A 25,952-nucleotide genomic window follows, 5' to 3' on the forward strand; every position below is an offset into this window, starting at 1 on the left:
ATAAAATTCATTTTCATTTGTAGTGCTGGAGAACGATTTGGATACAACTGGAAAAGAATCCCCTTAGGAAATTCCCTGAGCATTTTACATTGACTTTCACTTAGGAGAGACTATGGACAAAGCACAATCATGCTGGCAGAATGGAGTAGAAATGTGGGTTTCTCACTCCCAGAGAGAAAAGTAAAATAGGATTGTGTTTTTAAAACAGGTAGAAATGCAACTCATAAGTCTGGGAATGAGAGTCAGATAAGTCAATTGAGTGTGTAGGACCAATTAAAGCAAATATGACTCCTTCCCAGTGTTGTTTCCATAGTCATGAAGAACTTGTATATCAGGTAGTACTGTGCAACAGCACCCACATGGCTTCTTGTGTTAGCTCCAGAATCCTTGAAGGTTAACTTCTCATTGAACTGAGACCATGGATTTATCCTATGTAGCTTCTGCTTTAGTGCTCAGTCATATCATCGAGAACCTGAAATGGGTCCTGTGAGGACAGGACTTGACAGTAGTTTTCTAATTCCAAATGAAATGGAGGAGGCCAGAGGATAAATCACCCAGCACAGTTTCTAGCCACCTCACGGGAACATCTACACAGGGGAAACCTCATGAGCAAAGGAACAGTGCTGGGTCTCTCCTCCATCTTTGCCTCTCTCTCACACTGTCTTCAAAACAGTTTTCACAGAGAGCAATGGAATCATGCAGGCACAGAGCCCCAGAGATAACCCTGGCATCAAACAGAAAAGAAAGGGGGTGGGGAGAGGACTGCCACCTCACAGTGGGTGGGGTAGTGGACTTGCAGGCATGAAATGTTGAGTTTGATCCCTGGCACTGCAGATGCTAAAGTGATGCTCTGGTTTTCTCTTTATCCTCTCTCATTAATAAATATACTTTTTGAAAAATGGGAGCATCTATTATAATGTGTCTTTTGGAAGCAGAATTCATCATTTCATTACAAAAAGAGGGACTTGTAGTGGGAGTTACATTGTTATGTGGAAAACAGAGAAATGTTATGCATAAAGAAATTGTTCCCACATGTAGATTACTACACTGCAGACCATAAACCCCACCTATAAAAATGAGAAAAGACAGTGGTGGATATGAGTTTCAGTCAGACTTCTCTGACCTTCACCACCTAATACTGTAGTCTTGAACTAGATACCTGACTTCTACAAGCTTTACTCTTTTTTTTTAATCTACTCCCTAGCAAGTCTGCTATGAAAATATCTTGAGAGAAAAGTAAAATTACCAGGAGTCTTCAGTTTTTTTAATTTATAAAATGGAAATATTGGTACATTTTCACACAGTGCCCACCCCCAGAACTCTCTATCCAGTATCCCCCGATAGCTTTCCTAGTCCTTATCCCTCTGGGAGTATGGACCCAGGATCATTGTGGGGTGCAGAAGGTGGGAGGTCTGGCTTCTGTAATTGCTTCCCCACTGAACATGGGTCTTGACAGGTCGATCCATACTCCCAGCCTATCTGTCTCTTTCCCTAGTGGGTCAGAACTCTGGGAAGGTGGGCTCTAAGACATATGGTGGGGTCCTCTGCCCAAGGACTCATCATTTTTTTATGATTGCATTAGTTCAGTATTGCTTTCACTACTGTATACACAGTTAGCTGTTTTCATATTTAACTGCTTTATTTTTGCTCAAGCCAAGTAGGCTGTACTCATTATCTAACTTTCCAGATAACATCATTTTTCCTTCACTCACAGTTGATGTGTACTGTTTTTTATAGACATTGTTCCAAGATCTGATACCAGAAGAAAAAATATAGGTGAAGGTTGCCTTCATGGAGTTGATATTTGAAGGAGGAAGAAGGCAGTAAGCCACTAAATAAACTTCTGCTACGTAAATGCATATGGTGAACAGCAAAGCAAGACCAAAGAACAGAATGGGGAGGGGAGGGTAAAATACTTTCTTTTTTTTTTTAAGCATAACCCTTAGAAATAGAATGCTAGAGGTGCAGATGGTAGCACACAGCTGAGTACACACATTATCATGTGCAAGGACCCAGGTCCCAGCCCCCAGTACCCACCTGCAGGGGGGGAATTCTTCAGGAGCTGTGAAGAAGGTTTGTAAGCATCTGTCTTTCTCTTTCCCTCTCTATCTCCCCCTTCTCTCCCAGTTCCTCTCTATCATATCAAATAAAATAGGATGGGAAAAAATGGTCAATGGGAGTGGCAGATTTATAATACTGGCACTGAGCCCCAGCGATAACCCTGGTGACAGTATAAATAAATAAATAAATAAACAAACAAACAAGTAAAGGAGGGGCAGAGGGAAGGAGAATGTCTCTGTCTTGGCATTCTTTACAGAATTTAGTTTGAAATTCTTCATCATGGGAAGTTGAGCTCACAATATCTGCCTGATTAGAATGTGGCCATGGGTACCAAGGTGAATGCTGGGAATGAGTGACTGTTCTTCCTGCTTTCTATAGAAATGCCAGCAGTTTCAAGAAATTTTTCCTAAGGTCCCCAATGTCTGTGCCAATCATATCTACTTCAAACCTTGCAATCAGCTCTTGTGAACTTGGCCTTTAGAGCGATTGTTCTCTCCTTCATTTCAATTTGCAGCTCTTTCAAAGTTGATTTTTTTTAAGCTGCCTGCATTCCCTGGACCACTTAAATATGAAGCCTTTTATGGTAAAGAAAAAAACACTAGAAAAATGAGTTTTAAATTAAAATTACTATTTTCCTAATAGACCCTGGGTTCTGTGAGTATGGGCTTTTAGGGAATTAGCAGAGTCTTGTTGAGCTGGTCCCATTCATAATGTTAGCCTTGGGGTGTTAATATTTATTCTCAGACTCAAGTGTGACTCCTTAGAATCACTGAGAGAGCTGTTAAAAATCTCTCCACCCTGGACCAGGTAGGCCAGACTCTCCAGATAAACCAGCATGGCAAAGGCTTCGTAAGTGATTACAATGTGCAATGGGATGGATCCACACTGTTACAGAGGCTTCAGTTGTGTCTCATGGGAAGACTGAGGTTAAAGGCCAACTTTTTAAAATAGAGTGTGGGGGCAAGGCGGTGTTACACCTGGTTAAGCACACACATTACAGTGAGCAAGGATGCAGGTTCAAACCTTGTCTGTACCTGCAGGGGGAAAGCTTCACGAGTGGTGAGGCAGTGCTGCAGGTGTGTCTCTCTGTCTGTCTCCTCCCACCCCCAATTTCTCTTTTTTATTTTTTTTTATTTATTATTGGATAGGGAGAAATTGAGAGAGGGAGAGAGAGAGGTAAAAACACAGAGAGACACCTGCTGTCCTACTTCATGAAGCTTTCCCCTGCACATGGGACCAGGGGCTTGAACCTAGGTCCTTGCGTGCTGTAACTTAATAACCCCAGGGTGTTAACCTGACCCACCACCTGGCCCCAAATTTCTCTCTTTCTATCCAGTAATGAAGGAAGGAAGGAAGGAAGAAAGGAAGGAAGGAAGGAAGGAAGGAAGGAAGGGAGAAAGAAAGAGAGAAAGAAAGGAAGAAAGAAAGAGAGAGAAAGAAAGTTAGTTTAAAAATATATAGTATGTGCATCAGAACTGTTTGGGCACTCGACAAAAACAAGTATCACCTTCAGAGATTCCAACGTAGTAAGACTAAGGACTGTAGGAATTGTAAGTCATTTTTGATACATGTAGTGGAGGAGCCAAATGTAGAGTTTTTCTCTCTCTACTTCTTAGACTATTCTAAGGCATACAGGTTTGCGAATGACTGTACTGTAGAATTGCAAGTCAGACCAAAAGATGTTTGACTGTCTGCTTCTTCTGAAAGGTCTGAATAGTCTGTTGCTGCCTTGTCAAATATACTGCTGTCTACAGCTTGTGGAGCATTAGAGCTGCCTTGCACTCCACACTGACACACACACACACACACACACACACACACACACTTTGAGTTGTACGTACACCAAGCTCCAAGTGTGTCTGCTACCAAATCCATTTGTTCCACGTTTATATTTTGTTTGTTTGTTTTTTCTTGTCACTGTGGCTTCACTACTCTAAGCCAACTTTTTCAGATGAGAGAGGGGCAATACAGAGATAGAGACAGTGGAAGAGGAAGAAAAGAAAGGACTCTCTAACACTGAAGTTTACTCCATTGTGGTACAGACCAGGCTTGAGCTTGGGTTCCATACGTGGCAAAGCAAGTGTAATATACTACCCAGGGAAGCTATCTTCCAGCACCACTTTCCTTTTTTCGTTTTTTATTTGTGATTAATAGTGAGTTACAAGATTTTAAGATTACAGGGCATAGTCCCACACTATAACTGCTACCAAAGTTCTGTGTCCCCACTCTTTCTTGGGCCCATGAACTAAGCATAGGTTCACATGTTTGAATGGTCAAGGCAAATCATAACAGGAATCTGTGATATGTGAAAGTCAAATTTCCGTGTCCCAAGGAGTTTTATTGGAACATGCCATACCACTGTCTGTGATGGCTTTCGCCCACAACCTGAATCAAGAGAGCAGAGACATGATGGCTGACAAAACTTAAAAGATTTGTTACCTGGTACTTTAAGAAAAAAAAAAAGTTGTGATCCTTTGACCACAAAGCCTACTCTGCCATCATCACCTGCCTTTTAAGCCTTCCTCCAGACAGCTCCTGCTCTGTGGTCGACACTTCCCACTGGCCCTGACTGAGTGCTTATCCTACCTTTAATGCTCTGAGAGTAATGGGGTCAGTTTTTCTGTGGTTTTCTATTCACCTACTTAATTTTTCCCAGTCCTCTGGTATACAGAAACTGGGCTCTTAGTTCTTCTATGTGGTTAACATATAAGTAAAATCAAGTCTCAGTTTTAAAGATATAAATGGATTCAAAATTTCTTAATCTTTACAAATGCACATTTGTTTTTAAATTATTTGCATTTATTTTGGGTTCACAATTACCCTTGTGAAGCCCATTGTATAAGCTTTCCTGCTACAGCATGGGATTGGTTTTCCTGAGAAATCTCAACAAAATCAGACTGAAAATAACAGAACTTGTAAAAAACAAACAAACAAAAAAATAGGCTTGAGCAAATCTGAACAACTTTGAAGGACAACCCTTATTAAAAAAAATATATAGATCCTAATATAAATGGTAACAAAGTTTAAAATGGCATTTTAAGACTAAATGGTAACTAATATAGTATATACACAGCTTTATCTTAAAAAAAAAAAAGTCAAATTAGCATGTTCAGGGGGCATAAAGTGCTGCTTCCAGCTCATGGAAATAAGGCAAGATGCATAGTGATGAAAGAGAAACCCCATGGGAACTCTTCCAAGATAAGGCCCATCGCCACACTGAGTCAGGAGGGAGATTAGGCAGGGTGTGCTGTACTTTGTCCCTTGGTGTCTTACTGCATGCAGCTGAATGAGTGCATTTTATATTAAACTACTGTTATCCAGTCTACAAGATACTGTACTAGAGGAAAAAAATCACACAAGAACCAAAGCAACTCACATGGGTTTTGTTGTTGTTGTTTTTAACAAAGGTTTTTACTGCTCAGCTCAGTGACCTCAGAGCCTCTGGAGTGGAAGTCTTTTTGCAAAACCTTTGTTACCTTCTTTGCTCTCACATGCTCCGTTGACATCATATTTATCTACTGTATGAGCTTATTGACATGAGAGACACATGCACTTTAGCAGAAACAGCTGCACTTCCTTTAAAAAATATTTATTAGAGAGAGACACAGAGAACCAGAGTTAGTACTCTGGCATGTGTGATGTCAAGGGATCAAACTTGGAGCCCCATGCTTGCAACTTCAATGCCTGTCCTCCCTGGCTGCCTATCTTCTTTAGTCTCTTCCATCTTCCCTTTCATCAGGTAACGCCATGCATTAAACACCAACAAGGGCAGGAGACTTTGAATACTAATAACTGGCTGATAGATGAACAGACACAGGTAGAGTTCAGTCCTAACAAGTATAAGGCCTCAGGTGCAGTCTCTCCTAATACATTGGATAGAGTGGTGCTCCGATACCTCTCGCTCATAAACAAATCTGTCAGAGAAAAACTTGTTTGCAAAGGAGAAGGAATAAGCACTAGAAACATGAGGTCAGCATTTATGTCACAACACTATGTATATATGTTGATATGTATTAAACCCAGAGACTAAAGAACAAAAGGCTGACTAGGACATCTTTAATCATTTAATCTTTCTTTGTGTCTGTAGTCCCTCATTTCTGGTTTCCAATTTGAGAAGCTCTGAGTCACTAATTGAGTTCCCTCATGACTGCACTTCACTTCAGATAGGCTCCATTAGGTGCAAAGTACATCACACTAACGGGCTGGAAGGCAATATTACTCTTAATCTGAGGTAGCAACATAAGCCTCAAAAATCAGCTTCTTGACATTTATGTATAATTTTACAACTCTTTCTTAGTGACATTTACTTTTTGATATTTTTATTGGATAGAGACATAAATTGAAATAGAAAGAGGAGACAGAGAGGAAGAGAGATATCTGTAGCACTGCTTCACTTCTTGTGAAACTCTCCGCCTGCAAGTGGGGACCAGGGGCTTGAACTCGTGTCCTTGCCTATTGTACCACGTGCTCTCAACCAGGTGCACCACGACCCATCCCCCTTATATATTTAATTTTAATATACATTAGGTTGGGTATTTATGTGTCTACACATATACAGGGCATGACAATAAGAAATGAAGAAAAGGGCTGGGGAAATAGCATAGTCATTCTGCTCCCAGGCTCAATTCCTAGCACCACCATTAGCCAGAGCTGAGCAGTGTTCTGGTCTGTATCGTTCCCTCTGTATATCTCTGTCTCATTAAAATTAAAAATATATGTATTTTTAAATAAAACAAAAAAATCATTGCTGATGTGACACTGGAACAATATAATAAACCCATTGATGAGGAAGGTTATTGATCATTCTTAGGAGGAGCAAGATGTACAGAACATTGGGTTTTAATATGTATTTGTTAAAAGGAAGATCTTGTAATTTTATATTCGATGTATATAAAATGAAGTCATGGACAGTAGAGATAGCATAATGGTTATGCAAAACGTCTTTCATGACTGAGACTCCAAGGTCCAGATTCAATCCTTTGCACCACCATAAGCCTAAGTAGTGATACAGTTATGGGGATAGAGGGGGATGGATGTCATATTGGTCTTAGTAGATGACAAAATATGGACCACCTAAACTGAAGCTATGCTAAGCTACAGCATTCTCTCTTGGAAGGTGAAATAAAGTGTAAGTAGCACCTTGTTAGCCGCCAGAATCACATCACAATTATCACTAGAACATTTTGGTATGGTGACGGAAATCCTTAACAGAGCATCAGAGCAAAAATGTTTATGCAAAGTAAATTAATGTATTGTTTTTATATATGAAAAGTTAACTCATGACTGGACTACAGAGGTTTGAACAGCTGTCAGGACAAAATATGAAGTGTTTGAACAAGCCATTGATGGAAAATGCAGAAGGGAGGAATAGCCTCCAAAGTACTTAGAATATTGCCAAGTGTTGGCATTTAAGTTTCCCAAAATCAGAATATCTTAATGTTAGTATTTCAAGTAAATGTCATATTGTACTCAAATGTAAATAGTAAGTAATAGATCCAATAAGAAGAATTTCTCAAACTGAGGATTTTGTTTTTCTTCTCTTAACAAAGGTGAGTAACTCAGGAGTAGTTGTAATCCATCATCAGGGACACAGGCTATCTCTTTCCACTCTCCCTACTTAGTGAGGATGCCCAACTTTATGGTGACCCTTTGATTCAAGATGGTATTTAGCTCAGCTAGTTGACCTAGATTCACTTAGGATGCAAGAGAAAAAAGGACAGGATAGAAAGGCATATACCCCAATGGAAGCATCCCTTTCTAAAGAGTTCCCTTTGAAGTTATAGCCAGACTCTGTTTACTCAGTTGCTAAGGAGACTGGGAAATGTAATGCTTTGCTAGCAATTACTGCTATCCCAAGTAGAAGTGGGTTCTATTCATAAAGAAGAGTTGAGCCACCAGTTGTCTACCACAAAGGGAATAGACGCTGAACTAATCATTGTATTCAACAAAAGGTAAAAGGCAGTGTTCTGTGTCCAGGAAATATATGTATGTGGAACATCTCAGAATAAGCATAAGTTATGGTAAAGATAAAATAAAGAAACAAAAAATGCCACCATTGTAGGACAATGTATTAAGCAGATAAAAGATGTATCATACAGTCTCTTTAGCAAATCAACATGGAAACTAGCCTTCATAGAAGGACAGTGAAGTGTTTTGTTCTGATCCAGATGGTACCATATAAAATAAGTTGATTAGCTGACTATAGGCAAGTTTCTTGATCTCTCTCAGGGTGCAGATTTAACCATCTATATGGTGGAAAAAGCATTCTTCCTTTGTACAGTGATTGTGAAGATTAATAGAAATATTGCCTAGAAAATTGTAATACCTGGGCCAAGAGCTAGCACTCCTGGTTGAGAAGCACTTGTTAACCTAGGTTCCAGTCCTTGCTCCCCACCTCAGAGGGGAAGCTTCACTAACAGTGAAGCAGGTCTGCAGGTCTCTCTCTCTCCCTCCCTCTCTATCTTCCCTACCACTCTCAATTTCTCTCTGTCCTATCCCTAAGAAAGGAAAGGGGAGGGGAGGGGGGAGGGGAGGGGAAGGAAAGGAAAATGGCCAACAAGAGTGGTGGATTCCTCATGCCAACCCCAGGCCTCAGCAGTAACCCTGGTAGCAAGAAAATGGTAATACCTATCTGTGGCTGTCCTATCTCTGGTAGAAATTCTTTAAACATTTGGCAAAACCTCACCTCATAATTGTGACCCACTCCTGGGCAGAACCAAAGAGTTGTTTGGTGAAGGGGAATAAAAAGGATACAGGAATATTGGTTCAAAACAGTCCTCTCATAGCTGTAGAGGGTTGAGTATACAAATGTGTACCTGAGAGCTATAAAGACAGATGCAAAATATGTCCATGAATGGAAGACTAAATGAAAATTACTGGGGAAGGATCACTGGCTATGTTTTTGCTCAAGCGTGTGGACACTTCCATGCATAACTCTATATTCAAAGTAATCTCAATGGCAAAGTATTAGGAGCCAGCAGAACCACCAGTTTGACTTCATGTGGATCAATGCCTTTAATTTTAGAAGGATGCACCAAACATAAATTAACAGAAAGAAAAAAAAGCTGAAATAAAAGTTTAGAGTTGTCTAAATTTTGCTCAGAAGTTTCCACCTTTTTTCCCCAAAATCAAATACAGCAACAACAAAGAGTTCTCCCCCACTTTAGGGTATTTAAAACCTTTTAACAGAATAAATTATGGTGAGATTGCTTTCTTCACATCTTGCCATGGAAACTTTTTATTAAAAGATCAGTTTGGTTGATGTGTTGCACCAAAGTAAAAGATTCTGGGTGGGGGGAGAATACAGATCTAAAAGAGATGACAGAGGACCTAATGGGTTTTGTATTGTTATGAGAAATGTTATGCATATAACATAGAAACTGAGAAATGTTAAGCATATACAAACTTTTGTATTTACTGTCAAATGCAAACCATTAATCTCCCAATAAAGAAATTAAAAAAAAAAAAAGATCTGTTTGATAAACCCTCATGTATTATTCACCACCCAGCCTCACCAGTTATTAGTCCCCTGACCCCAGTATTACTGTGTGTACTTCTAAATCATAAGAATTTGTAAAAAAAAAAAAATCTAAATACTATTATCACACTTAAAATAATAGCTTCTTCATATAGAAACACTGGCAATGATCAAGATTCTTTTTAGATTGTTCGTTTTTGCTTTTCATTTTATTCAGTCAGGATATATAAGATCTAGTTATGAGTTCCTTGGGCAGACAGCTTCACCAATGTATCCCGGAACCTCACCTCTCCAGAGCCCTATACCACTATGGAAAGATAAAAACAGGCTGGGCATATGGCTCGAGCTGCCAACACCCATGTCCAGTAGAGAAGCAATACAGAAGCCAGACCTTCCATTTCCCACTGAGGGAGAAATGATATGAGAAGATGACCAGAGGGCTTTGAACTCCAACTCCATCAGTCCCTAGAGAGAGAAAAGGAAAAAAGGAAGGACATTCGGAAGTAGTAATAAGTGTAGCTATGACTTGGAAAGGAAGAGAAGATGGGACCCTGGGAAAAAATAGGCAAATATATACAAATATAGACAGTTGTAGAAATAATAGTCAACCCATTTCTGCAACCTTGAGAGAACTTCTGTAGCTTCCAATGGAGGGAATGGGGATATGGTGGGAATAGTATGAAATTATGCCCCTGTTATCTTATAATTTTATGAGTCAACATTAAACCACTAATAAAATTTAAAATAAAAAGTCTTAGTAAGGATGCATAATATAATATATATATATAGCCTTCAGGGTTATTGCTCGGGCTCGATGCCTGCACTACAAATCCACTACTCCTGGTGGCCATTTTTTCCATTTTATTGGATAGGACAGAGACAAATTGAGAGAGGAGGGGAGATAAAGAGGGAGAGAGAAAAATAGGCACCTCTGCAGGTGAAGCCCTGCTTCACTGCTTGTGAAGCGCCACCCTCCACATACATGTACAGGTGGGGAGCCAGGGGCTTGAACCAGAATCCTTGTGAGTGTCCTTGCACTTCATACTACTTGCACTTATCCCAGTACACCACAGCCTGACCTCCCATGTGATACATATTTAGTAAGGATACATAAGAACGTGTTGTGATTATTATGTTCCTGAATTTTAATGCAGTCTATTTGTTGATGAAGCCAGATCATTTAGCCAGTAGAGTTTCCAACAGTTTGGGTTTTACCGATTGCATGCACATGGTGTGGTTTACCATCTTTCTGTCCTGACTGTCTTCTGAAATTGGTAGATAAGATACTATAGTTTGATCTGATTTAGGTTTGACTTTTTTTTTAAGTGATTGACAAGATTTAGGGATAAGAGGGGTACAATTCCATACTATTAAGTTCCCATCACCAGAGTTCCGTATCCCATTAGAAGTTTCCCCTCCATTAGAAGTTTCCCTATTCTTTATCCCTCTGGGAGTATGCACCAAAGATAACTATGTGTTGCAAAAGGTGGAAGGTCTGGCTTCTGTAATTGCTTCCAGGTTTGGCTTTATGTGAGGATACTAAATGGGCTGGTTGAGGATTAGCCTCAGAAGGCACAGAAAGAGTGATTATATTACTTTCCTGGATACTCTCAGCTGTTAAAAATCATTGCTGAGAGCTGGGCTGTACCTCAGCAGGTTAAGTGCTCATGCCACGAAGCACAAGGACCAGCACAAGGATCCCACTTGGAGCCCCTGGCTCCCCACCTGCAGGGGAGTCGCTTCACAAGCTGGGAAGCAGGTCTGCAGGTGTTTGTCTTTCTCTCCCCTTCTCTGTCTTCCCCTCCTCTCTCCATTTCTCTCTGTCCTATACAACAACGATACAGTAACAATTAACAAAAACAAAAAACAACAAGGGCAACAAAAATGTGAAAAATGGCCTCCAGGACCAGTGGATTTGTAGTGTAGGCACTGAACCCCAGTGATAACCCTGGAAGCAAAAAAAAAAAAAAAGAAAAAGAAAAAAAAAAGGAAAAAAGTCATTGCTGAGGGTCTAGGTGGTGATGCATTTGACTAAGCACACATATTATCATGTGCAAGGACCCAGGTTCAAGCCCCTGCTCCATGCCTGCAGGAGGGAAGCTTCACAAGTGGTGATGCAGTGCCTTCTGTTTGTCTCTTTCTCTGTCACTATCTCCCCCTCCTATTTCAGCTTCTTTCTGTTTCTATCCAATAAATAAAGTATTTTTAAAAGAATCCTTGCTTATATCCATTATTTTATTAGTACTTGCAGAATGATAGTATTCTAATTCAGTGTCTTTATGAGCTCAGTTTAAATATACTTGATTTTTTTCTATCCATTGCAGTTATTCTTATTGAGTTGTATTGGTTTTTACATTTAGTCTACTTAAGTTTCAGTGCGAAGTTAGGGAATATCTGCAAAGTTAGCTCCGTAAAGAGACCTGACTAACAGCTGTATTGAGCTGGCACCCTTTGCCTTTTCCAGATTTGCTCCTTTTTAAAGGGAACCTTTCTCACTTCAGTTTTTTTTTTTTTTTTTTAAATCATGTAAGGCTCGGCCTCTCTGCTAACTCCATATGCTTTACCAGCTGAACTACCAGACCTACCAGCTAAATAGGCTCCTCTGTGATTAATTTCTTTTCTGGAGACCTGAGGCTGGCAGACATGCACATATGGTATCTAATGGCCCAGTGGGTAACTGAGTTAATCATGTGTGAAGGTGACCTGAATAAATTTGAAATCAGAACTAATGTGCAATCTGGTAAACTGGTTCTACAGTAAATGTGGAGTGCTTGTGTTTTGTTTGTTTGTTTGTTTTTGCCTAAAAAGTTGTTAGGTGATTCTCTTTGTAGCCAGGAGCTCAGAAATTTCATCAAGGACACAGGAGACCAGCCTCCTCTTGAATCTTTTTAGTGGGGGTGTTCTCCTTTTTCTGCATTCTGCTAGAATTTCTATAGAAAGTGTGATTCACCGTTTTCAATTACTCTTTCTAAATTGAGAACTCTTCAGTGATCTCCACAGACTAAGCACTGATTTGGTTTCATCATCTTCCCCCAACCCTTCCATCTAAGAAACTGATGTAGCTACTTCATTTTGCTATGAGCATGTGAATATTTGTAAAGTTTTTCTTCAGGGCTATATTGCCACTTAGTGCTTAGTTTCTTTTTGATTATTGCAACCATTCAGTGGAAAAAAAAAAAAATGGACATGGCCTCCTAGTCTACAGATAAAACCAGTAGTAGATATTTTATTCTTTCATTTTTCCTCACTCCCTCTTTTTTTTCTTTTTCTCTCTCTTCCCCTCCCTCCCTTCCTTTCTTCCTCCCAAGGACTGCTCAGCTCTGGCTTCTTATATGGCCAGGGAGTGAACCTGGGGCCTCTGGTTCCCAGTTTCTCAGGTATGCAAGTCTGTTATTGCTCATTATATCCCAATGAGTGTGCATCTCACTTTGGGATCTACTTCATCAGTTAGGTTAGAGACTATATGAGGTTCCAGCAAAGCAGTAGTACCCTCAAACAAAGTCCAAATCAAAACTGAACATCACTATTTAAAATAAAAATGTCCAGAAACAAATTGATTTAATTATTTGCAGCATATATGTTTCTGATTTTTAAAAAAAAAAAAACTTTATTAACCAGAAAGATAGGAGGAGAGAGACAGAGAGAGAGAGAGAGAGAGAGAGAGGGAGAGAGAGAGGTTGAATCAGACATCACTGGTACATGCGCTGCCAGGGATTGAACTCAGGACCTCATGCTTGAGGATTAGATGCTTTATCCACAGCACTACTTCCTGGACCATGTTTCTGATGTTTTATAAATGAAATTTTTTAAACTACATAACAATATATCATAACCATTTCAAATGTATGTTTTTTCTATATATTTTTTTAAAGTTGTGTTTACTAGTCATTTAATAATAATTTACAAAGATACAAGATAATGTGATGATTCCACACTACACCCACCTCCAAAATTCTGTACTCCTACCTACTCATCCCAGTAATAACCCAAAGTCTTAGACACTAGTTTGGCTACTGTTTTGTTGCTTTTGTTTGTTTGTTTGGTTGGTTGGTTGGTTGGTTTTTTTGATAAGTTCATGTGTTTCATTTCTCAAAATTCCTCAGATAAGTGAAACTACCCTGTATTTGTCTTTTGCATTCTTACTTATTAGTTCCATCCCCAAATGCTTGACTTTTTGAAGGGCTTTGTCTGACTCTGTTTCTGCTAGCACTACATACAACAGAAAGGAAAAGTTCAAGTCACATAATGTAAGTTCTAGTTTATTAAAATTAGACCCTTGCCCTTCTCCCACAATATGTTAAGTGATAGTGATTTTTGTGAATCAATCATTACAAAGTTTCTTTAGATTTTGAACTATCAATATTTTTTATGTGTCTATCTTTTGGGTTATTTTATTGGACATTATTTTGGCCCTAAGCAAAAAGAGAAAATTTGCTTTTGTGATACACTTGCTTACATTAAGGGAAAAAGACCTCCTCCTCCCCCCCCCTTTTACTTTTTTTTCTTATCTTTTATTAGTAACTTAATATTGATTTACAAATTTGTAAAGTAATAGGGTTATAATTCCATATAGTTCCAACCACCAGAGTTCTGTGTCCCATCCTTTCCATTGGAAACTTCTGGGATTATGGATCAAAATTCTTTTTGGGATGCGGAAGGCAGGAGTACTGACTACTATAATTGCTCCTTCACTGGATATGGGTGTTGGAAAGTCAGTTCATACCCCCAGCCTGTTTTTGTCTTTCCCTGGTGGGGTAGGGCTCTGGAGAGGTGTGAGGCTCCAGGAAGCATCAGTGAAATCATATACCCAGAGAAATACGATAGAATTATAGTAGCATCTGCAACTTGGTGGCTGAAATGCAGTAAGATGGAAAGCAGGACAAATTGTCAAGCTATCAGTATTTGACCTAGATCTTTACCAAAGTGGACTGTTTCACATCCCCTCTCCATAGTTATATTAAATAAATTGCCACATCTTAGGTGGAGGTAATGTCAACTCTAACTTTTATTGCTCTTTTATTTCAGACCCCAGAGATCTTTGCTTCTTGGAATCTTGCCTATTTAATTTAGCAATTACTAACTGAGAAAATTCTAATTGGTGCTGATCTAGACCACTGATCAACAATATTTTAATAATATTTTTATTTACTTAATATTAGATAGAGAAACTGAGAGGGAAGGAGAGATAGAGAGAGGGAGAGAGACAGAAAGACACCTGCAGACCTGCTTCACCACTCGTGAAGCTTTGCCCTGCAGGTGGGGGCTAGAGGCTTGAACCTGGGTCCTCCTGTATTGTGACATGTGTACTCAACTAAGTGCACCACCATCCGGCCCTACTCGTCAACTTTATAGCTAAGTCCTTGCCTCCTCCTCCCCCTAGACATTTGAAATCAAAGGAAATGAGACATATTATGCCCTCAATAACAGGCTAGTTGAGAAACTGGACAAAGAAGATGTAAGAGTTTACTGGCTGGAGGGTGAGGGGATAGCAGTGAGTTCTAGGGGACTTGGAAAGGCAGGTCATTTTGTTAGAAATTTGTGTTAGCAATGTATCAGGAAGATACCACTGTATGCCTCAGAAAGGAATTGCCTAAAGTAGTAAATCTCTTGAACAGAGACTAAGATGATAGCTTGTTAGCTATGAACAAGACCCAGAAAAGAAAGAATGAACTGAAATAGAACCCAAGGTAAAGATGTTCTAGGAATAATCCTAAACATGGCACTGCTTTGTGGAGTTTGAGTTCCTTATCCATATCATCTCATGGGAACTTGAGGCCTCGGGGCGGTGGGGGGGGGGGGGGTGTATGACTTCCCTGAAGGCTGGTTCAGGTAGATGAAACCACTTGCCCAAGGGCACATGACTTGCAAATGGTTTGGTGGAGCCTAGACAGGTCATATTTTCATAATTACAGTTTTCAGAACTCACACATTTCCTAAGAAATGTTGGCAATGTGGGGGTGTGTGGTGAGAGGTCTTGTTTGAGTGACTGAGAGAAGGATATAAACAATGTGAGAGATTTTCCAAAATGATGGACAACTGTGAAGCCTCAGCTTTACTTTCCCAGTGCATTATGATTGTTTCTGTTTCCAAACTCCTGCTTCTAAATTAGACATGTTAGCTACTTTTCCTTTCTAAATATATTTATTTGCAACATTTTAGATTCAAATGTGTGATACTTAGACTGAGCTCTTGTATTGTTCTTTCTTTACATTAAAAAAAAAAGAAGTCAGGAATGAAATGAAGAAATTTCAGGAAGCATGTGATTTTATTTCAAGGAGAGGAAAGGGGAGAATATTTTTAGCTTCCTTCTTAAAATCAGGCCTTCACTTAGAGACCAGTGGTTAGCTGTTCTTTGAAGAGAATGTTCACCGCTATGCCAAAATCAGAATCTCTGTGTAGTCACTGTGGCTTTCTTAAAAAGTACAGGGATTATGCCTTAGTTTGTTCTTAGTTTGGTTGGAGCAGAGGGCAAAAAGGCCCTGAGAAGAGTCTTGTGTTTCAAATGGCCTGGCTTAGCTCATGTCAAGGACCAGCCTTTATAGCAAGATATGTTAACACTTGCTATTCTGAGGGGGCAGGTTAGGCACTGACACTTCCATCATCGTGAAATTGTGAGTATGAGTGCATATGGCACTGGGGTGAGTGCCTTGCAAAGGAAATTTAACAAACACATAACTCTCACACCAAGAGCTTAAAACTAGAACAGGAAACAGCAACACACACACACACACACACACACACACACACACACACACACACACACACACACACACACACACACACACACACACACACACATGCCGGAATCAAGTTCTCCCCCTTCCAGGACTTCTAAGAGATAAGGATTCCCTTTGTCAGACCCAGCCTGAAGACAGAGAAGATACTTTGTTGTATGGAAGGTCTACCCTTCGTTAACTGGAGCTATTGTGTCAGCTGGGGTCAGTGGTGTGCCCTATCTCTGCCTATTGCAGGGTGTTGTTACAGGGTGGAGAGTGGGGTGTGATTGTGTGTGAGGTAATGAGGTGGGAGTATAGCCCATTCACATAGCAATTTAACAACCTCACTTTTATCTGTAAATGTTCTTGTGAGATAATGGGGCAGGTTAAATATTCCCTTATCTTACAGATTAGAAAACCAAAACTTGTACAATAAACTAGTCAGTGAACTGGAGTAAAAAACCAGTTTGCCTCAACCTTGAGCCCAAACTATATACTAAATTTTGTGCAAATATGGTTAACCACCAGAAGGGGGCCATTGTGGTGTTGGGGGGCTGCCCTACCATTGGAAATCCAGTTTGTAGACAGAGAAGGATCCCACCCTCCTTACTCAAAATAAGGGAGCAATGCTGATGCCAGGTGATCCGTCTCTACCATTCATTTGGGAAGACTGACTTTGGCTGCTGGGAAGAGCCACCAAGCAGACGAGATCTTCAAAACATCTAAAGTCCTCCTAAAGTAGTTCTAGGTACCTTACATAACCCATCAAACTATGAGAGCTTCCTGCCACATTAATTTAGGTCTTAGTCTGAGTCTGTCTTCCACTGTGCAAACTGTTCAGTAAGATATGGGACACGTTGGTGAACTTCTAGTATCTGACTGCCTATCCTAGTACTCCCAGGAAGGCATTTTTGATTACTGATTAGGACTGCAGTGAGCGGGACACTTCACATGCTACCATAGAATTGTTTTGTTAGTTATCTTATGGAAAATTAAGTACTAAAGGAAATGTTTCCAGCCCCAGGCTGTGTGCCCTTGCACTTCTCCACATCGTGGTGATCTGAGCTTGTGTTTTATGCAATACAGAACCACAGTCATGGAGCCAGTTGTAGCCCCAGCACACACCATACACATACCCAAGCCTTTGTGGCTTCTAGGAGAAGCACAAACCTGTCTGGTGAATGCAGATTACTCTTGTTTGTACAGCAATCTCAATCTTTCCTTCTTACTCCAATCTGGAGAGTCCAGGAGGAAGGTAGGAGGGGTGCCTCATGTAGAATGAAGGTAATGGTGTTCTCCTCTGGCCTGTAGGATCAGTGACACCTTTTCAGTTGCTCCTTCCTAATTTCCCAGTAAAATAGGGCCTTCTCCATGCGTTCCACCTCCCAGATTTCTACACAGTCACTGTGTGAAACACCTCTCCCCAGATATGTCAAATGTAGTTTTGGAAATAGGTGTTCTTCCCCCACCCACCCCCATTTGTAAGGTAATTGCATATGGCAAAGTTAGAAATTGAAGGAAAGCAATTACTTTTTATCCTGGCATGCGGTGATAACCAAGGAGGGTATTTATTTTGCATATCATTTTGTATTTTTTATGTTTTTCTCTATATGAATGAACCTTATTAAAATTAATATAAACTGGCCTTTAACCATGAGGAAAGATGGACAAATCTGGCTGATCTGTTCATTAACACAAGTTTATAGAGAATATCAATTTTGAGAGGCCAGATGGTGGTGCCCCTAGTTGAGCGCACACGTTACAATGTGCAAAGACCCAGCCTTGAGCCCCTGGTCTCCACCTTCAGGGGGAAAGCTTTGCAAGTGGTGAAGAAGGGCTGCAGATGTCTCTCTTTCTCTCTCCTTCTCTATCTCCCCCTATCCTCTTGATTTCTGTCTCTGTCCAATAAATAAAGATAATAAAAAATTGTAAAAGAGAGTATCAATTTTTATATAGTCAGTGACATATCTGGAAATGTTAACTGAGAACCAGAAAATATAATGTTGGCAGGACGACAGAAAGTAGCCCTTTCCCACTTCTCACTGTCCTCACCTGAGTCTCTCCCACACCCTGCTTGTAGGCATCAATTTCCAAACTAAAATCAGACATACCAGAAAATGACCCTTTTGTATCTGTAACCCACCTGCACTGTTAATTATGTAATATTTTTGCTAACTTTTGTGTAGGTGCTGGGACTTTCTGTCTGCATAATTCTGCTACTCCTGATGGACTTGTTTTTCTCGAACCCTGGTCCTTGCGCATTACAACATGTGCATTCCGCCAAGTGTGCCACCACCCAGCCCCTACTCATTTTCTTTTTTTTTTTTTTCTCATTTTCTTTTTAATTTCAGAGAGAGAGAGAGAAATTTGGAGATGGCATGCCACTGCTCCATCATTCATGAATGATGCCAAGCATGATGCTGCCTTTTGGTGTGTGGGTTTGAGCATGAGTCCATGGTAAACTGTACACTCGACAGCTTGAGCTGTCTCCTAGTCCTGGGATAACTTTTTAAGTAATTAGTCTTCACTTTTAGCAATTAATGTCCATGAAATTATATAAGTATATATTTTATGCTTTCTAAACCACATGCATGTGGATTTAGGACTAGTATATTTAGTCATGTTATTGCCTAAAAATGCCTTCTTTTTTTTTTAAATATTTATTTTATTTATTTATTCCCTTTTGTTGCCCTTTGTGTTTTATTGTTGTAGTTATTATTGTTGTTGTCGTTGTTGGATAGGACAGAGAGAAATGGAGAGAGGAGGGGAAGACAGAGAGGAGGAGAGAAAGATAGACACCTGCAGACCTGCTTCACCGCCTGTGAAGCGACTCCCCTGCAGGTGAGGAGCCGGGGTTCGAACGGGGATCCTTATGCCGGTCCTTGTGCTTTGCGCCACCTGCGCTTAACCCGCTGCGCTACAGCCCGACTCCCCTAAAAATGCCTTCTATACACAACTCTTAAGTTAGAAAAGAGTGAATCTCCATAGATCACAAGTAAGAAAAGCTTTTCAGGCTATCAAAATATCTCACTTGGGTTCAAATGTAGTGTCTACATCATTGAAGGAAGCTTTGGTGCTATGGTGTCTTTCTTTCCCTCCGTCCCTCTCCCCCTCTGTGTCTAAACCTACCTAGAAGAAAAGGGAAAGGAAGAAAGAAAGAAAGGAAGGAAGGAAGGAAGGAAGGAAGGAAGGAAGGAAGGAAGGAAGGAAGGGAGAGAAAGGAAGGAAGAGAGGAAAGAAGGAAGGAAGGAAATGGTGAGAAAGAAAGAAAGAAGTAAAAGAGAGAAAGGAAGAGAGGAAAGAAGGAAGGGTGAGAGAGAGGAAAGAAGGTGAGAAAGAAAGAAAGAAGAAGGAAAGAAGATAGGGAGAAAGAAAGAGAGAAAGGAAGGAAGGAAGGAAAGAAGGAAGGGGTGAGAAAGAAAGGAAGAATAAAGAAAGAAAGGAAGAAAGAGAGGAAAGAAGGAAGGAAGGAAAGGGTAAGAAAGAGAGAAAGAAATAAAAGAAAGAGAGAAAGGAAGAAAGAAAGAGGAAAGAAGGAAGGAAGGGATGAGAAAGGAAGAAAAGGAAGAAAGAAAGAAAGAAAGAGAAAGGAAGAAAGAAAGGAAGGAAGGGGTGAGAAAGAAAGAAGAAGGGGAGAAAGAAAAAGGAAGGAAGGAAGGAAGGAAGGGGTGAGAAGGAAAGAAAGAAGGGAAGAATAAAGAGAGAAAGAAAGAAAGAAAGAAAGAAAGGAAAAAAAGAGAGAGAGAGAAAAGCTCTTTTCTCCAAGTATAGTGATTAAATCATCCACTCCAGTTTATTAGTGGAAACTGTGAACATGATTTCAAGTTAAACTTCTTCCACCCTCCCACTACACTCCCACTTCTTTAAAAAAAAAAAAAATGTATTAGTGATTTAATAATGATTGACAGCATTAACACCACAAGAGTTCCGTATCCCATCCCCTCCATTGGAAACTTCCCTGTTCTTTACCCCTCTGGGAGTATGGACCAAAGATCATTATAGGGTGCAAAAGGTGAAAGGTCTGGCTTCTGTAATTGCTTCTCCACTGCACATGGGCGTTGGCAGGTAAATCCATACTCCCAGCCTCTTTCTATCTTTGCCTAGTGGGGCAGGGGCTCTGGGGAGGTGGGGTTCTAGGACACATCAGTGAGGTCATCTGCCCACTTCTAAGTGCATCTTTGCCTGGGGGGTCTGGAATTAAGGTTGGGAGTTGCAGATGACTTGCTCTCCCAGCTTGTAGTCACCTTCTCACCCTCTCCACCATCTTTTTAGCTCCCAGGCCAGCCTGCTGATCCTTTCTCCACAGGTTTGACGGGGTAGTAGAATCAGATTAAAAGAGTGGAAAGACTGACATGTATGGAACTGGCACCATCTTAGTGCCAGTGCCATCCTGTCTCAGCAAGTGTCTACTCTGAGCCTTTTCTTTGGCATTGATGTGGATTTCTGGATTTCCACTGCTCCCATGAACCACTCACTCTCAGTGTTCCCTTACTATGAGGAATGCTAGCTCAGGGCCCTTCTAGCCTAGTTAGATAGTAGAGAGACACTAGCCAACAACTCCCCTCAAAGATTGCCTCTTCCCTCCTTTCTCTCAGAAGATGGGGAGTGGACCAAGTGCTCAGTTTTATGGAAGGAGGGACACTGGTACTATTTGTCTGGCTGCTGGCTTTGAGGGCCTCAGGAGAAGTCCCATCTGTTATAGTCTTCACCAGAGTTTAGCCCAGAACTCCAGAATCTTTCCCTGGAAACACTTGAGCTGTTCTTGTGTGGTAGGCAGTTTTTTGCTTTTAGCCAGTGTCGGATTATCAAACGTTGATGCAAGCCCATCTAGAGGTGTCTCTACCTTTCCAGGAGTGGATGCAACTCCGAGGTCTAGCTCATTTGACCCACAGTTCACTGGCCCTGTGGACACTTCTATTTTAAAAAAAAAAAAAAAGACCTTCAACTTTGCTAATGCAACCTCCTGGTTTTCTAACCTTCCTTTGTGACATTGTGGCCTGGATAAGAGCTCATAGCAGAATTCCTGGAGGAGCCTGTTGACACATTTGGGCCACTGGTCTGTTTTCAGTCTTTCCACCTGTTTTCTAAGCATAATAGCATAGCTGGAAGGCTTTGTTGCTCTAGGCCTGTGGCAGTGTGGGGCAGAGGAAAAGACATCATTATCCATAAGTGACTGCATTTCATTGAGGGGAAGAAGAAGCACTTTGTAATGTGAAGACCTCCTGCCTGTCTCAGTGTAGAAAAGAGGCCTAGTCAAAGGACTTCTTGTTTACATAAGCTGACTGGTGGTTCCCCAGGATCCTCTAAAAGGTGTTCATTAAATATCAGAAAGCCCTCTTGCTGAATCCCTGAATCCTGAAAGTGCTGTAAACAGGGAAACAGTTTAACTAACCAACTGGTTCTTATGAAATAACTTGCAGAGAATCTGGCAAGCTGATTTTGATTTTGACATACCACATATGTCAGAGTGATGCTCAGGTGTTCTCATTCTTCTTCCTCCCCTCCCAGTAAACACACATTCTTAAATGATTGCTGTTTGAAAAGTTTTACGAGAGAAAGACTTTGCCACTCTGGCCCCATGCATACAGATCACCACATGAGCCACCTCCCTACCACCTCTGGGTTTCTCTAGCACCCAGGGAACACTGACTATGGAAAGAGGAAGCTGACTTCCTGTAGTGAGTGACTCCTGTAGCATTTTTACCTGGCAAAGGTAGCAAAGTTCTTTCTCTTCAGATTTCTACAGAACTCTTGACAAGTGGAAACAAGAGACTTGAAGTGCAATCTTCTAATTGTGATGTTAACTTCAAAGGTTAGAGTTATGTGAAACAATTTTTCCCCTCTAATAATTTGGTGTGGCTTTTTCTTTTCCATGAGCTTGTATAAAATCTTTCTGAAGATAATTTCTACTTTCAGACTTTATCATGCCTTAAAGTTAATAAGTTTATTAGCCCTTGCTTATACTCTTTCTATTTGCCTGAACTTGCCTCCTTGTTCTACTAACCTTTTTTTGAATTTATGGTGATAAATGTTACCCAGTAAATTGTTTTCTTCCCAGGTATCTTGTCTGTGAGTACTAACTGTGTGTGTGTGTGTGTGTGTGTGTGTGTGTGTGTGTGTGTGTGTGTGTGTGTGTTCCTGGATGGAATAGAGGAGATCTTTCACTGTTTTTGTTATTGACTACGGGATAGTTCTGGGGCCTTTCCACCATGTTTATTAGGTAGCAGCTGACTTTTCATGGGGAAATGTTTCCTTTTATACATAACTGCCCTGACCTCCGCCTGCCCAGTACAGCCACAAAACCAGCAGGATAACGGCCTGGCCAGCCTCCTTTTGGCTGATAGGAATCCACCCAGAATAACTCAAGTAAAATTGCAGGGAGGTGTTTGTGGGTGCTATTATTATACAGATAAAGAAGGGCCTGGAGAGTTTAGAACAGGGAACAGCTATGGATGGGAAACATAGTATGGGGACCCAGCAATAGCCCTAGATCCTGACTTTTTTTTCTGTCTCTTTCTTTCTTTTTTTCTTTCTTCCTTCCTTCCTTCCTTCCTTCCTTCCTTTCTTTCTTTATTTCTTCTTTCTTTCTTCTTATTATCTTTATATACTGGATAGAGACAGCCAGAAAGTGAGAGGAAGGAGGAGTGAGACAGACACCTGTAGCACTGCTGCACCACTTGTGAAGCTTTTCCCCTGCAGGGGACTGGGGGCTTGAACCTCGGCACTTGCACATCGTAACATGTGCTCACCAGGTGCACCACTACTCAGCCCCTCTCTCTGTTTTCTTTTCTCTCCTTTCTTTGTCCTCTTCTCCTCCCACCCTCCTTTCTTCCATCCTGGGCCTTCTCTGTCATCTGGCAGTGATGATACTTGGCTCTCTCACTCACTCTCCGGGTCGCTTTTATTAACTTCTGTTTGCCTCACCCTATGTTCTTCTTTCTGCCCTTACACTTAGTTATCTTTCTCTTCCCACCTCTGCCCTTTAAACTGGCTTCCTTAGAGCTTATATCTGCCCCATGATTGTTCAGGCCTCAGCAATGAGTAGCCCTTTTCCTCTGGAACCCAGGGCCATCTGTCAGTGATCTTTTTGTGCAGGATTCTGAATTCCAAACAGAAGGTGAAAATGGTTCAGCTCATCTTCCTGAGCCTGTCAGTCGCAGCAAGGGAGTTCAGGATTACAGACCTTCACACACACACACACACACACACACACACACACACACACACACACACACACACACACACACACACACGTTGCCCTCCTCACTGGACTAAAGGCCAGCTGGATAGGCACGCAGGTTCTGCCACACCTTGTCCTCCTCCTCAGAGCCCTTTCTTCCTCGGCCCTGGCTGCTTATGCCATACTTCCATGCCATTTGCAGCTCAGTCACAATGTGGGCCCTTATTACCCATAACATTATTTACCTGCAGTGTATGTATAGAGAGTCCTAGGACTCCTTCCACTTTGATGCAACTGGGAAACATTGTAAGACTTCAGTCTTTCAAATGAAAAAATAAAAAAGCAACCTGAAACAAATCCAGCTTGTGCAACTTGGTCCTGGGAAGATGGAAAGTGGAAAAGAAAAGTAACCTTGCTTCCGCTTCACAGGTGGTTTTGATTTGGAAATGTGTGCCTCAAGACTCTGTGCCTGTAGATACAGAACGGGGAATTTGTCTTGCTTTCAGTGAAAGAAGCTGCTCTTGAATGTTTCAGGGCTCATCAGAGTTTACATCTAATCTCTTCTCCACTTTGGTCTACCTGCATATTTTCATTCTCTCTCCAGCTGTCAAGTCAATCACTGTATATTATGAGAGACTCTCATCTCCCCATAGTATAAATTAGATGGGGTACAGTTCTGAAAACATGAGTTAACCATCACTAGAAACACTGGCAAATGTCAGGGATGTTTGAATTCCTAGAGGATGCTTTAGGATCTCAAGGTTAATATTCTGATCCAGTCGGCTGCCTCCTCTGGACTTCCCTTGCCTAAACTTCCTTCCCATAAGAAGGATGAGCCAAGAACAAAGTGTTGATTCCTTGCTATTTACAAAATGAGGATAAAACTACTGGCTTTGGACTACCACTGGTATTGAGTTATCTCCAGATGTATCTACGTATAGGTGTGTGTGTGTGTGTGTGTGTGTGTGTGTGTGTGTATGCTTCTTTTTTGCAGAATTGCCTAGTGCCAGTTAGTGTGGTTCTATCCTCAGAATATACACAGATTGCTTTTGAAGGAACTTTTAGACTGTATTATCAATTTCATGCAATCCCCATGTTGAGAGTTCTCATCTCTGAAACCTGCAACTATGAGACAGATTGTTATGGGAATGAAAAGTAAAACCTCCTTACATTTCTTCTTAGAATAAGAAAATCTACTTGGATATTATTCACACATACATGGAAGTACATGCCACTGTTTATGGCTCAAGCACAAAGAATATTCCCAGTTATGTGAAGAACCATGGTATCCTCAGTGGTCGAGACCTGCAATTTCTTCTCCGAGAAACCAAGGTGAGTCTGTCATTTTGTAAAAATCTATCAGTGGTGGTGTTTATACTTTTGTTTCTGTTAGCTTTGAAAAATGGGATCAAAATCTTTCAAACTACTCACTCTTCATACCATTTCTAGACTAGTAGGATAAAAATTAGTGAATTATGGAAGAAAGTTACTACAGTTTTAAACTGACTTACTGAGGACCATTTCTACCAAGCATCAAGTATAACAAGAGGAAAGGGAAGGTCCTGTCAGCGACTTGAACCTTCCAGTAGAGCACTGGCTTCTACAGTGATCCTGCATTTGCCTGATAGCCCCCCAGCCATCACCACTGTTCTTCCACATAGCTTTTCCTTGCATACCATCTTCTAGAAAGCTTGTACTAGCCCCTGTAGAAGTTCAGGCAAGGGAAAAGTTCCTTCTGACCAGTGTAGCAGGGAAGACATCATGGATGATATAAGAGATGAAGAATGTATGAATGGAGATAACACCTGGCATTTGAAATACAGGAAGTGACAAGTGGCAAAGATAGAGGGAACATACCATACTGAAAGCCGGAAGCCAATGAACTAGTTTAACTGTTAGGAAAGAGTGGAACATCAGATCTACTAAGGGGCTTGAAGGTCTGATTATCCCAGACATAAAGGCCATACCTACGGTGTGGGATGGGGGAGTCTCTGATGGAAGATTATCTTCCTGCATACTGACATGTTGCTTTGATACCAGGAGGAACATTCACCCAGTAGTTTCCATCCTTTCTGGAGGTCTGCCCGTGGGAGCATCAAATGAAGTTAGGGGATTAGATGAATAGGCAGTTTGTTCTTGAGGGATTGTTTGGGACTTTAAAATGTTCTCAACGAACTCATCCAAATTTCTCAATAAGTCTGATTTTTGAGGATCACCAAAGGATGCTAGAGTGAAGAGAGCAAGTACCTTCTGTTTCCGAAAGCGTAGAGATGCTGATGTCATTCCTCAATTTTCTTCAGCTCTGACCCCTGCCTATGTTTCATTTTCAAAGTTGGGGAGAGAGACTGAGTAGATAGCTTTGTGTGGTATAACCGCTGTTTCTAATCACTGTCAGATGACATTGCTTCCATATAAAGTCGGCTGCAGTTCAGTAATGGCTTGTGACAATCCAGGCATAAAGTTTGTTCTCTTGTTTGCACTTTGCTTCCTCTTCACTTTCTTCTGTCTTGGGGTGACA

General features: G+C 40.9%; 1 protein-coding gene across 5 annotated transcripts in view; it reads left to right on the forward strand.

Moving 5' to 3' along the window:
* Positions 1–25,952, forward strand: part of MGAT5 (alpha-1,6-mannosylglycoprotein 6-beta-N-acetylglucosaminyltransferase) — a 361,514-nt gene that overhangs the window by 280,784 nt on the left and 54,778 nt on the right. For all 5 annotated transcript variants that reach the window (XM_060178023.1, XM_060178024.1, XM_060178027.1 and 2 more), the window contains one exon: positions 24,617–24,766. In XM_060178023.1, the coding sequence (XP_060034006.1) occupies positions 24,617–24,766 (150 nt within the window). The remainder of the gene's footprint in view (positions 1–24,616; positions 24,767–25,952) is intronic.

Source organism: Erinaceus europaeus, chromosome 18, assembly GCF_950295315.1.
Source record: "Erinaceus europaeus chromosome 18, mEriEur2.1, whole genome shotgun sequence".
NCBI lineage: Eukaryota > Metazoa > Chordata > Mammalia > Eulipotyphla > Erinaceidae > Erinaceus > Erinaceus europaeus.